The 14,862-nt window shown below is 38.9% G+C and overlaps 1 protein-coding gene across 3 annotated transcripts in view; it reads left to right on the top strand.

The window, feature by feature from the left end:
* The first annotated feature begins 1,124 nt into the window (after positions 1-1,124).
* The window catches only part of LOC139966847 (pyruvate kinase PKM-like), a 29,195-nt gene continuing 15,457 nt past the window's right edge, over positions 1,125-14,862 (top strand). The window contains exons 1-3 of one of the 3 annotated variants that reach the window (XM_071970265.1): positions 1,125-1,285; positions 8,297-8,338; positions 14,255-14,447. In XM_071970265.1, the coding sequence (XP_071826366.1) occupies positions 8,327-8,338; positions 14,255-14,447 (205 nt within the window). In that variant the 5' untranslated portion in view covers positions 1,125-1,285; positions 8,297-8,326. Of the gene's footprint in view, positions 1,286-8,296; positions 8,339-12,320; positions 12,464-14,254; positions 14,448-14,862 lie in introns of those variants that run through there. The other 2 variants (XM_071970266.1, XM_071970267.1) reach the window with 2 other exon arrangements.

Genomic DNA, 14,862 nt, shown 5'->3' with positions numbered 1-14,862 from the left:
AGTTCCAACGTACATTCATCACATATATGTACATATGTGCTAGCCATGGATATTTATCCATGCGTTGGTTGCCTAGTTTGTAGGTCCACATGACATCTTCCATAGACCATTTAGTAGGGTAAGCAGTCAATTAGTTTAAAATGATGACCTTGGAAGTAACATCCACTAATCTGTGTGTTTTAGGCCTTTCTATTTAGCTATTTTGTTATGCGGTGACAGGTTTGTCTTCCTGGCTTCAACCGGCGACCCCCACCACAATTGTAGGAAATCCGTCATGTTAAGGTCAGGGTAATACTTCTACGGCAGGGTTGTCCAACCTACGGCCCGCGGGCCACAGTCCGGCCCGCCGCAGGGTTGCGTCCGGCCCGCCAGAGATGCTCTACGGTGCGAAATTTTAGTGAGCAGATTTATTGATAACAATTTGAAGCTATATAATCAATCATTCGAACCTTCTGGGTCCAAAAAACTGCATACAGGTCCGTTTGTGTGACAGTCTCAGCGGAGGGGGGGGGGGGGGCGGCTGGATTTATTCATCTGTTTTATCAGGAAGGAAAATAAATCAGTGCGCGCAGTGCTCACATTTTTTTGCCTTGGCTTCGGGCAAAACATCGAAAAATCGAGCGTAGGGTTCATGCGGCCCCCTCTTTCATCATAATCATTCCATGTGGCCCTCCTCTGCAAAAGGTTGGACAACCCTGTTCTACTGGATACTAGCTTATATAACAGACAGGGATCGAATCACTCCCAGAACACCTGACCTCTCTATATTATCAAGTTGTTAGTTTATAAGCTTTGGATATACAAAGTTCACTTTGGTATACTGTCAATGGTTGCTAAGCCTTGTACCTCTGCTATGCCATATTTAGAAAAGTTTACGAATACAAATCTTCCAGGTACTTGCTTTATTGGGACTTCCCCTCTTCGAAATACAATAGATTAAAAGTAACTCCGAAATGAGCTTTGCAGGAACTCCTACAGTAATGAACAAAAATTCTTCAGATGTGAAAAAGCCAATGTAGTAGTTCTATGTCACGCTGCAAAGTAGTGGCATTAAATGACCTCGCCATCAGGAGAGATTGTACATACGTACATCTGTTTGTAGTCTGCGGCATGTAGGCATGTGATGTCAGAGCATGTAAGGCTACAGCGCAGCACACTCCATCCATAAACAAAATATTATAACCTAATTCGACCGTGTTAGTGCTTTTACTGCCTGATGGTCCTTGTCAACGTGAAGTTCCATTTGTAACCGTCAGACGAAGAGTCACTTTCATTATTCAAAGTCGTAAGTGGTCTGTTTTTTCTTTGTATTTATTTCAGATAGCCTAATTATTAAGTCTGTTTCGTTTAGTAATTTGTTCTCATAGAAAACGCTTTAGAGCACGTCTTGACTTATTAGAGCGTTATCATATATAGTAACGCTAACTCAGTCTAAGAAAGATTCCGGGGGCGCCCAAGTATTCCCTTCTGAGGACTGGTGGTGGTATGGAAACAAATGCGGTTTGGATGGTTGTGTGTTAGTAACGACGAGCCTTGATTCTCACAATTACATGCAAAGAATTTAGGCTATTCTTACGACTAGTCGTAACAATTATTTATAAACTATTCTTACGACAAAGGCAAATTCGAGCGCAGTAAAGTAAATAAAGCAACTACGCATGTAGTAAGGGTAACCCTAACCCTAAACATAACCCTAAACCTCAATCCTAACCCTTACCCTAACCCTAACCGGAAATTATTGTTACTCCTCGTTGTAAAAATAGTGCTCCTGGTCATGAAAATAGCAACTGCGCATGCGTAGTCGGAAATTATTCTTACAACTAGTCGTAAGAATAGCCACTTTGAAGAATTTAACACATAGATAAACGAGAAAAGAAGGAGTAGATTTCGTAATATATTAGCCACGGTAACTAAACATCTGCATGAAGTCCACAGTAATAAATAGAAAAACATGCACTTGAACGAAAATGGTTACAAACAAGGTATCAAAACCGAAGTAGAGTCTACAGCCTAGTACAGGTAACAATACATTCACAAGTGTACAAAACAGATGCTAATACGACCACAGTGGTCGGAGCCCGGGCAACCACAGAACAGAATGATTCACAGTGGGATTTGAAGACTTATTCACAAATCTTGAGATCCGATTCAGCTGAGCTGGCGAGCAGACGCCACATGACCTGTACGACTTACATCACATACTGACCACGTGGAAAGCATATGTGGCTAAAAATAGTGACATGTAGCCTAGAGAAATAGAGGGTGCCATATATATGTGATGGCATCTCATTATCCCCTTCTTAGTCCTGAACTTTTCGCCTCGTTATTAGAACAATATAGTAAGGATCGCTAATTAATTAGACACAAATTATCTAAAATCATATTCATACTAATACAATACAACCAAATGCATGAATACAAACTACATATAAAGGAACCCCATAAAGCTATGTGATATTGGGGGTGAAGACTTGCGCACAAATAAACGTCTCATGCAGGTAATCTGACCTAGTTTCGAATGAGGTGTAACAGAAGCGTTAGACACCACCATCGATCCCAGAAAATTCACACACAGCTTGCTACCATCTGTAATTAGACACTAGTGTACAGTCAATACATGCAGCTATGGTCAATACCCACAACACAGTGTATATAGCAGCGATGGACATCTCAGGTCTAGATAAATGGTAACAAGGTATCACGTTTCAAACTGTCTGCAGTTTGTAGTGACACAAACAAAACGTCACTTGCCAGCTATGGAAAGTTAACTTTTTCAGATGGCCGCACACGGTTTGAGGCGAGTCTTCAATGCCTTTAACATATGTTCAGAACTTACACACCCCTCCGCATCGCTAACTTGCAGGTAGCACGTATACACAGGTCCAAAAATTGTGAACCGGGTACCCAAGAGCCGTTACCCGTCGGGTGTCCGGGTACCCAGAAAAAAATTGTTTACCTTCGTGTTTCACGATTTTCAAGAAATTACATATTGGATGCTATAATAAATGAATAAAATTCTCTACTGACAATGTTTTCATGTTCAAAAATGTAGTTGTAAGATAAGGTATAAAACCTTCCTCAATAAATTCTATTTGCTGTTGTTTCTTTCATTAACTTGTTAATAACTTCATAAAATTAACATCACTACTAATATCGCACTGCCGCTGCTGATTATGCTTGCTCTCCACCTCTATTGGATCAGACCATATCTCTTAAACAGTTGTTTCTCCTATCTATTATACAGGCCCAGGACTGAGGATTCGCATTAGCTGCGAGATTGCACAATTCGCACAATTTGATTGCATAAATTTGGAATAAACGATTAGTAAAAAGCCACTTGCAATTATTACTTTTTAGTTATCCAGTCTATAATCCATTAACATCTCTTAAAATTCCTTGTCAGCCTTTCCTTCTATGAAATAAACGAATGAATAAATAATAAGTGTGAGAATTCTTTCAATTTCTTACACATGGTAGCCTAACACCACACTAAGTCAATGAGACATCTAGCTAAGCCTAACCATATGTTTATTCGCCGAAATTGTGACGCAGTTATAAGATATCCATGGAATACTTTCATTATTGCTGTTACGTCGACCACATGGTTGCCTAACACCACACTAAGTCAATGGGGTAATCTAGCCTAGCCATCTGTTTATTAGCTGAAATTGTGACGCAGTTATAAGGTATCCATGGAATACTTTTGTTATAGCTGTTATCTTCGACCACATGGTAGCCTAACACCACACTAAGTCAATGGGAAATCTGCCTAACCATCGATTTGCCAAAACAAAAAAAATCACACTTTGCGTAGGATTCGGGTAATAAGTTAGGAACCCATAGTATCGCGTCTGGCGGGTACCCGGGTACTAACGTTTTGTTATTAGAACCTGTAGACAGAATGTGCATACTGTACTATGCACTAATGGTTATGTAAAGTATGGTATACTTCGTACACTACAGACCCTGGCGGCCGCGACCACGCTTGCTTTCTACAGGTAGTTTTGCATGTGGGCAAACCCATGCTCATTTATGTTGCTGCAATATGCATATTACCTGGGCTTACCCTCTGTCTCTGCATGAAAATGATCGGAAACGATAACTGAAATCATTTTTCACTACCAGAGAATTCCTGCAACCCAACATGATTAATCGTGAACAGTGTCATACATACACCACATCAAATGTCTATGACTCAACACTACAGTACTGTCCAAAATTTTCGCAGTCGATCTTCGTAAGACTAGTCAATAAGAGTAAGACTTAAGCCTCAGGCCAATGGACTAGGCCTGCGTAGCCTAACATTACGGTACTCACCTTCAAGGCTTAATTGATACATTGTAGTATTACTTATGTACTGCTCTCGGGCAAGGCGCGCCATTTTAAAAATCCAAGTGCTTTCATTTGGACAACCAAGAAAGTCCTGGATACAACCAAATATGAAGGCAAGGTTATCTGAAGGTCAACCTTAAAATTTCATTAAAAATTAGCCCTGCTCTACCTCGGGAGCAACGAACTATGGCAGAACCATTTCAATATCTTTTCCACTTGGGATTGGACTACTCATTTTCTGATTTAGCAGCTTCCATCCGCCTTCTCCCCAGCATCTGTCATAATTATATGCACTGTATCAGTTTGATTCACATCCTGTTTAGCCTTACTACGTGTACCAACTGTAGATACATGGGTGTCAATGGTACCCCCACGTTCATTGAGTTGTTTTCCAGTGAGACTGCCCCCCCCCACTGTACTTAATTCCCTTTCCTCTAAGCAAGGCAATACCTACAATCTATGCACAAGCTTTCCCGAATTCCTGCAGTGACTCTTCTCTAACTATTCTGTCGCGTCTCTTGTAGATCATACACAGCCTCTGGGTCGGCTAATTCTACCAATCACCATTTTGACAGCGCTAATTCTGGACGGCTGTCACCTTTCTTTCATTGTTGATTCTTTTTATACTAAGCACAGAATTATTCCGTCTGAATTTGTAACCCGATACGTATGGACGAGGCAGCAACAAGTGAATCGTAATGACGACGCATCGAGGTATCAAGGTTGCCTAATACTGACAGCGCTTCACCTCTTAATGAAGTGGCAAGATGCAACCCTTTAGAAAGGGGATGTCATATTTTTGTTTCTGCTATCAATTCAAAATGCAATGTTACAATATAATCATTCCACTTACTATTCCAGTCAAATGCAACGGGACATTAATCAGTTCTCCTGGTGGATAAACTGGAATCTGAGGGAGGTTCAGGCAAATCTTTACACCTGCAGGGGATATTCCAACTGCACATTTCTGTCTGAATAGTTGAAAAATTGTCTATCATTGAGTTGATCACTTTCAATTCTCCTATGATTTTGACCAGCCTCCCTATTCCCATAATGCCCAGCTTCTTGGCACCTAACTTTCGGAGGGAAGATGGTCTAGAACTAACCATAATTATTACATTTACTCAATTCACTTTTGTTACCATAACGTTTGATATCGTCTGCTCTAACTTACACCTGAAGAACTGACCTAGAATTACCTGCACCATTGATCAAATAGTTGTTCTTGCACACTGCACCCTCCATAGGGCGACGGATCTTAGAGCGGGAATCACCCTTCAAACTTCCCTGGGCCACGAGCAGGTAACACCACCACACCACCCTGTGGCATACTGTCAGTCCCTGACTGACAAATTTCATAATGCGCAGCCTTGGCTACAAATCCTCCACCCCCTTGTGGGTCGCATTTCTTGTGTCAATTTCCCTGGAGGTACACCCCCGAATGGCGTATGATCAGCCCCAGACTGATTTAAATTGTACCCTTCGGACCCTGACTGCGAATGCCTGACCCCCCATTTGGGTGGGATTTGATGTGTCCCTCTTCCTATCCGATAAACCATCACCTAAATTGATCAACATTTGGTATGCTCTCACTACTAGACAGTTCTACTGGAACCGTTTTCCCGTATCAAGTTTAACTACACTCTTTGAACTCTAATCACAAGGGCACTCAACGGGGGGCACATTTGCCCTCTGCTCACTTACACTATAGTCGACATATTGACCACAAAACAACTGCTATTCCGGGGCTGCTAGTTTCTTTCTCTCTCCTCAAACCCACCAGAAACCCTCATACGTATATCACACATCTCAGAAGGAGACCTAGCAACTCCGAACCTTGGTTCGCTCTAGAGCTTCATTTAAGTAATGGTTACCAGAATTTGAAAAATACTCACGTGGTAGCGTACTGCCATCCAAGCCACTGTCACTATGGACGCACTCATCTACCACCATCAAATCCTGAGAATTACACAAAACATCCGCATTCTGAATCTCACTAAGTATGGGTTCTTCGGGAACCCTGTTTTCAAACTGTGAGCCCGAACAGGGTGCAACCCTCTGTTCCCTAAACTAGCTGCAGTAAAATGGGTAAGCTACTGTACGCACCCACTAATAGACCTTATTATTACTCACTCCTGTAGTGGTTCACCACTTAGGTCTAACTGATTTAACATTAAAAAAAAAGTAATTGAATCTGCTCCGAAGAACATGTATCCTTGCAGTCGCCCATGAAATCATGTTTGAAATTTACCCTACTGTACCTGTGTACACAGGGTGCATTGTCATAATTAGCTTAGAAATTAGAATAGGTTCTTCCACTTTGTACTGTACATATTGTGAGTGTATTGGTTCGGGGTGTTTTCTCTGAAGAAATGAAGAGGTATGGTTCAGGTAGAAAGATTGTGAAGACTTTCTGGCCCTGGCTAAAGTGTTGCAGGTGTGGGCTGCAGAAGTCATGCAATGCTGGACACTGCATGACTGTCACAACTGCCCATCAGGATAAATATGCAACATGTTGCGTCAGCCTGATTGAAGCTAATGCTTAGACTTAGAATTGTCGTAGACTTAGAAAGTGTCCTCAGAACTGTCCCAGGATTTCATGTGCTGTCTCTGTTCATTCCCATATTTATAAAAAGGCCCAGAATAATGTATGTAAAACAAACAATGTCTGAGGCTGTTTCTAGAGTAATATATCACAGAAACGTGGTCATATTGACCATCTTTCTTTAACCTAGCAGCACCAACCATTGGGATCACAAAATCCCACCCGTCCCTTCAAACATATATCTGTGTAGATACTACCCCTTGATGTCAACATGGGGGTTATCATCAGTATCACGTCCCTGGAATGTCTGAAAGAAATATGGTCGCGGTAAATTACAACCTATCCATGTGTTCTAGAGTACTCGTCTGTGTCTCTCTTACTTTCAATCTAGGGTTACCCATATGTCGATTGTCTCAAGTGAACGTGTAATATTGCACGAAATTACATTCTCCTTCTCTCTGAGAGGCAGATGAAGTTGGCAGTTGTAAACATTTGATATAAAGCCTCTGGTGATGACCTTCAGACATATATGTGATGAAGTTCTATCCTAACAGTATGTACTTATAGCAAACAATTGCAATAGTGTAATTATAATAGTTAAAGTTGCTCTCATATTTGAGGTCAGGCTCATCACTGGCCTTATAAACACCCAGTTTGTTGTGTTTTGTATTAAAGCAGAATTTGTGTATATTCTTTGTATTAGATGTATACCTGTCTTCACACAACTACTGCACTGTTACTCAGTAATGTCTGATGTGTTAGGGCTGACCTCTTGCTGGTGACCAGTCACTATTAAATAGCCTACTGCCCTCATTAAAATGCCTAGTAACCATGCTAAAAACTTTATCAAAACAGGCTGAAGAACAGCTCTCTAAAAGTTAAGTTAGTGCGGATGGACTGTGTAACTGATAGGTAACTTTCAAACAACTCCCCCTCCCCCCTCCCCATCCCCTCCACCGGCCTCCCTTGCCCACTCTCTCTTTCACACATTCTTAGTAATGTTTGTTGTGTTTATAATCTGCATTACAAAAGGAGACAGTTGCAGATGGGTACTATAGGAAATACCCAATCTATTGTTACATGTTTTGTATATATACAATATGTTTCTTGTTAATTGAAAAAAGTCATACTTTCAATTACCGTATGTACATGTAGCAATATTATGTTTATATAGATGATTAGCCTATGATACAGACAAATTAGACTGGTTTGTTTGCAAGAAGTGAACATGCAAAATTTGTAACATCGTTTCATAATTTATAGGCCTTGAGGCCCTTGCTCATTTCTTTGACAAAGCTGATTTTGGAAGCTCCATTATGACGTGTACCTACTAATTCCATACAAAAAAAGAAAATTAACTGCATTCTGAAGATATGATCCCTTTTCAAAACATTTTTTGTTGATTTTGTTTTTAACCAGTATAAAAGTTAACTGGTTTGAAGATCCAAAATGGAAACACAGGTAAATATCACTTTTAAAAGTCATCGTTTTAATACTTTTAATCCACATTTCCATATCTCTCTCCAAATGTATGTACACAGCTGTACTCTCACAATCATTATCATGGTTACAGTTTGTCTACTTATTCTGAAAGTAGATTGCTAAAGTATGTACATGTTGCATTACATCATAAAAAAGTAATGTACTGCACAACTGTACAGTTTCTCTACAATCTGAGGGAATTTCCGGCTATATATAGCTCTGTTGTATTTATTCCATTCCCACCCCTTACCTGTCTCTTCACAACATATGCATTCATATCTACTAAGCCTACATTTAAACACTGAGTCCATACTGACCCACTCTCTGGTTAATTAATCCGCCTCGAATCTCATGGCTTCTATCGTGGGTGTTATTTTCCTGGATACAGCAATGCTGCTTTTTTACAACTGATTCATCAAATATATCCCGGTTTGCAACATTTCATATGTCCTAACAACGTGGGAGGTATCACATGTATGCTACCTTTGAGATGCACTGTGTCGTTCTTGTACTGTATCTTCATCTTTCTTCATGTTTCATTACTTTTGGTGGAGGCATTGCATGGCTTTGAGCTCTGACACTCTTAATTCAAGGCTACAACTGAGGGAATAACTTATCTCGTATCGGGTCACAATGCAAAATGGGCATAATTGCTAAACACACTGCATTTATGTATAACAGTATTTGTACATGTAGTTACTATAGTCTTTTGTACTATTAAAGGGAATGTGCAGAGCCTTCAGAATTGCTAATACTAACTTCAAGCACTAAATTTATATTCCCAGCAATTAACTTTGTCTTAGGTTCTCCACTTGTTGGCAGGTCAAGTGTTAGAACAGCTACAGTAGGTTTAGTCACAAATTTTCAACAACAAATGGCATGCTGAGTGTATTACACCCAAATTAAATTGTCTCGGTGGAACTAACATTGGGAAAATGGAAGGAATAGGTTAGACAAATTTCTACTATGTAGAAGTTGCCTTAAAATAGGTCTAACCCTCTTTTATGTATCTTTACATATTCATTCAGAACACAGACTGCTTTCTTACAGTTAGATTTATGTTATAAAAGCTCTGGTTTTCTTCATTTTTACTTGCATGAAATTCTACTTAATGCATGCTGTCTACAATGACATGACCATTTACTGCTAACTAATCTGCTGTTTCTAAACTGGTCTTAATAATTGCCATCATTACAAGCCCCCACTTTCTAAATCAACCATCAATGCGCAGTATTATGGTAGTGAAATGGCTAGTGTTTACACAGGTCCATAAACCGGGAACTGGGTACCTGAGAGCCTAACCATCAGTTTATTCACTGAAAATGTGACGCAGTTATAAGATATCCATGGAATACTTTCATTATTGCTGTTATCTTGGACCACATGGTAGCCTAGCACCACACTACTGTAAGTCAATGGGAAAATCTTGCCTAACCATCGGTTTTCCAAAAATAATAAATTAGGAACCGGGTGGTATTGCGTCAGGTGGGTACCCGGGTCCCCGGATACCACGTGCAAACACTAGAAATGTCCTTGTCAGTTCTTAGTAGTAAGTGTTCGGGTTGGTATCTTCTTCATAATTTAAATCTAGCTGACAAAGCTATGTCATGTTTCAAAACATTCATACGTACAGGTAGAGAGATACATTATTAGCGTGTGTCATACGTTACAGGTAGAAATATATATTATTAGTGTGCGTCATACGTTACAGGTAGAAAGATACATTATTAGTGTGTGTCATACGTTACAGGTAGAAAGATACATTATTAGCGTGTGTCATACGTTACAGGTAGAAATATATATTATTAGTGTGCGTCATACGTTACAGGTAGAGAGATACATTATTAGCGTGTGTCATACGTTACAGGTAGAAAGATACATTATTAGTGTGCGTCATACGTTACAGGTAGAAAGATACATTATTAGTGTGTGTCATACGTTACAGGTAGAAATATATATTATTAGTGTGTGTCATACGTTACAGGTAGAAAGATACATTATTAGTGTGCGTCATACATTACAGGTAGAAAGATACATTATTAGCGTGTGTCATACGTTACAGGTAGAAATATATATTATTAGTGTGTGTCATACGTTACAGGTAGAAAGATACATTATTAGTGTGTGTCATACGTTACAGGTAGAAAGATACATTATTAGTTTAGCAATCTACTTTCAGTAGACAAACTGTAACCATGATAATGATAATTTTTTGAGAGTACAGCTGTGTCCATAAATTTGGAGAGAGATTTGGAAATGTGGATTAAAAGTATTAAAACGATGACTTTTGTCAGCCTATAACACTAACATTGTCAAACAGCAGATCTGGCCAAGCTCAGCCTATATGAAGCTATGGTATTATGGCCATAACTGAGTGTTAATAGTGAGTGCACTTGTAAGATGGGAGACAGTGCTTCTGGAAATAATATTGATAGTTTGATTATTGATACAAAACGGTGCACAATACTCTACTCATACATTATGTGAAATATTTGTGAATCAGGGGCAGGTGCGATGTAGATTGGACAAATTTAGAATATAATGATAAATTTATGTACTGTAACCAGCTTGTGTAGAGTGTGCTACCAATCTCCATAGGAGTGGGTGGAGATAAGGGACCCCCTTTCAGGTTAATTTTTATAAAGATACAAATATTAACTCAAACTGATAAGAGGCAATTGTTGCCATTTGATGATACTAACTCCCTGACTGCAGTCATTTGAATTATTGAACATATTGACATAAATTGACTTGGTGGTGATGTATCCAAAAACCAGCATTTTTTTATTCTGATTAGTATATGACTGTATGTACATATATATACAATGCTCATTGTTCAAGGGACGAAATAGTTTTAGAGAATTGATTAGCAATAATTGCTCGACAATTCTTGGAAATAGCAATTAGCATTAGCAGGTACTGCATCTTTTGCTAATCAAAAGTAATATTGATTAGCAACTGGCAATTCTTGGGTAGCAAATTGCTATGCGAGCCCAGTTATTTCGTCCCTTGTTGTTAAGAAAATTTTATGGTTGTCCTTTGGACAACCTTGCCTTCATATTTGGTTCCGAAGGATTTTTTGGTTGTCCAATGAAAGCATCAAGAAATACTATGGGAGTTGCCTGACGTGGTACATCGCACACAACATGTGCACTTAAGTGACTAAATACATATGCCCATGCAGGGACTAGTATGTTAGTGACTAGTCTTATGGAGATGGACTTTGTGCAAATCTTGGACAGAACTCACAGTGTAGTGAAGAGTTAAACATACATTTTATGTGGTGTATGACGCTGTTGATGATTAATCATGTTGGGTTGCGGGAAGTCTCTGGTAGTGAAAATATATATCTATATCTATTTATATATATATATGTTTGTATATATATATATATATGTTTATATTATATATATATAAATATATATATATATCTATATATCTATATATATATATATATATATATATATATATATATATGTATATATATGTATATATAGATATAATCAATTTCAATTATAATATCTCAATACAACTTATGGGGTAAGATATGGGCAGTGTAAAGTGTACAATTAAAGTTGTTCTCAACACCTAGACGTAACGTAGCACTGAAAGAATCGAAACTTGATCATTGTTAGTTGTTCATTCATTACCAGATCAATAACAAGTTATTTTGAATTCAAGCCCATAGATTACGAATAAAGAACTATAGTGATTAAGTAACCAGATGCGCTATTTATAAACATAAGTAAATTCCGTTCATGAATACTGGATAGAGATGCCCTGAGGCTAACGAGTACCATTCCGTAGGCTTAAAAGATATTATAATTGCCTTTGTGTAATTAGTACCCAATAATGAACTAGGCAAAAAGATACTGCACTATATATCTATATGCTGGTACATTTTTCAATCATTTACCATAATGTTTGGTACATGTGCAAACTGACTCACAGTGCTCAGTGCTCAACCTAGCTTTCTGGAAACTGATATATTCTTAAGGAACTACTGTATCTCTAATGTGAAGAAACTTCTTGACTCTGAAAGAAATCCTTTTGCAGCTGCAGACAAAAAAAAAGGGGTTTTGTTTATTTCCAAGTCTAAAGCAGGTCTGTATGTTTTTGGTCAACATTTTCTAGCAAACCTTCCATCATGTGTTTTACTTGACTTAATATTGCATCTTATTGAACTGCATGATCATACCCTCACTGAGGCCTTTAAATTATGTAGTAAATATTACATATAGATCTTGACGACACAAGAACATGCCCCTCGAAGGACTAGTACTTGCTCAACGTTTATGAGCCCCTGTCGTAAGTTACCATGTACTGTCACCCAATGCTATTTTATTCTTAAGATTTATTGAAAGTGAACAAAGTTTCCTTTTTCCCCAAACACTATAGGCAAGTTCCGCCCAACCCCAACCAGTTCCGACCCATTTCCCATTACAGTACGTAAATAACTTTTTGCACAAATACCCAAGCACCAGTGGCTACTTTTGACAAAGTATATGAAGTGTATAGTTTACACTCAAATTTTTTTACCTGAAGCATGTGGTCAAAGGGACGGCAAAAATTTATGCAAGTTTGCAATGAAGAAATTACTGTAGTGTGAATGCACATTTTACTTTAGCAACTCTCAATGCAAAGAGAACAAACATATTGTGAGATGAAAAATCTTTTTCAGTATCAGAGATGTTAGCATCCCACACAATTCATAAATTGTCTCAACTCATAATATGTTGTGATCAAAACAATAATTCAAGTAACATATTTTAAGAAACAATTCAACTACAACTTCCTGCTATGAACCTTCTTGTCGAAATATGTGTCAACAAGGCCGAACGTTATGATATTTGAGTGCACACATATGATAGTCTATAGCACAAACTTCACTAGCTCTACACAAGGGGACAGTAACGAATACAAGTTAGTTGCATTTAAACAACATCCTTTGTGTTCATTGAGCACTATAGATGCAAGAATGTTTGCAGACAATGATAAGGGACTATTAGCCAATCAAATCACAGGGAATTTGGAAACGCATCATTGTCTACTTTCAGCATGTAAATCTCTTTAATGGGAGTGTTGTTAACCCTGTACTTTGCAGTTGATTGTTATGATTTATTTGTTTTCAAACAAATTCAATCATCTGTACAAAGGATCATTGGAAGAAATTTTGGTTCTTTTGAGAAGTTGTGTTTTTTTTTAAAAGAAAGAAAATTGATATTCAAAAAAGTATTTGTTATGCTTTGCATAGGCTTAGTTGTGGGTGTGTGTACTAAGGGTGTTTGTTTCCCCCCCCCCCCAAATCTTGCAAGCAATATGAAGGTTTTGCCTCCCTGGCTAAATGATTGCATCCCAGGTGTATAATCCTGCATTCGTAACAATGCTGCATTAATCAGAATGTGCAAAAATTCCATTTGTAAGACTTGTTAATATTCCCAAATTACAGACACGCATGTACAGTATGTCTGTTTTAAATACATGAACATAGCAGGCAGGCAGGGATGTGCATATGGCGGGGGGGGGGGGGGGGCTGTGCCCGGCAGTTCTGAATGCCGCCCTGCACAAACAGTACTCTAAACATTTCTGCTCGGCACTTCTTTTAATGATGAATTTAATAAATTTTACCATTACCAAAGCCTGGGTGAATACTTGGCACAGAAGTATGCATCGGAAAAGGAAAAAGATAGCACTATAGTATCTGCCATCTAAGCATACTTCATTTGCAAACATTTTCCAAAGGGAGGGGCAACCCACACCCCTGAGACCCCTCCCCCAGGATGTGGATCACAGCACTGCACAAATCAGCCCGGCACTCGAATATTCCTGAGCACATCCCTGGGCAGGTGATAACAAATATAAATTTGCATATTTATTTCCCTTTGGTGTTGTCAGGTCAAAGAGGAAACTGCCACCCCAGAGGAAGACATGGCCAAGCGACAGCATAGGGACAGCGAGAGCGAGCACTACTTTCAGGTAGCTCAGTATAAGGTAGTCACAGCTAACAGCTTCCTGGATCATAACTGCAAACTGCATATTGATGACAGACCTGGCAATGTGCGTAACACTGGTATCATCTGTACCATCGGTGAGTATGTATGCCTGAGCTGTTACATCATGTATTATACATATGTGTTGGGATAAGGACGGAGAAAGGTGAACGGGTCTCAATATACACAGAGGAAAGAATTAATTAAGTTAAGTTTGCTGTTGTTCCCTCCTTCCATCCAAAGCAAATCATACTCATACAAAGTACTCCCCCCCCCCCCCTTTTCATGACATGAACGTAAACCAATCAGCCAAGTTTCTAATAAAACACTGTATCTAGGTCTAATGTCAAATGATATTGACGAAAGTGAAAAGGTTTAACTATGACATTCTAATAAGCTAAAGTATACTTAAAAGCACTGGTATGTCTGACCTTGAGCCAGTCATTGCTCACAGCTGTTTATAGGGGGGGGGGGGGAGGATCTTTTTCCATTTTTCATCTGTCGCTGATAAAC

This window comes from Apostichopus japonicus, chromosome 4 (assembly GCF_037975245.1).
Source record: "Apostichopus japonicus isolate 1M-3 chromosome 4, ASM3797524v1, whole genome shotgun sequence".
Classification (NCBI taxonomy): Eukaryota; Metazoa; Echinodermata; class Holothuroidea; order Aspidochirotida; family Stichopodidae; genus Apostichopus; species Apostichopus japonicus.
Note: the sequence above shows the minus strand (reverse complement) of the source record. Positions and strands in the feature narration are given on the sequence as shown.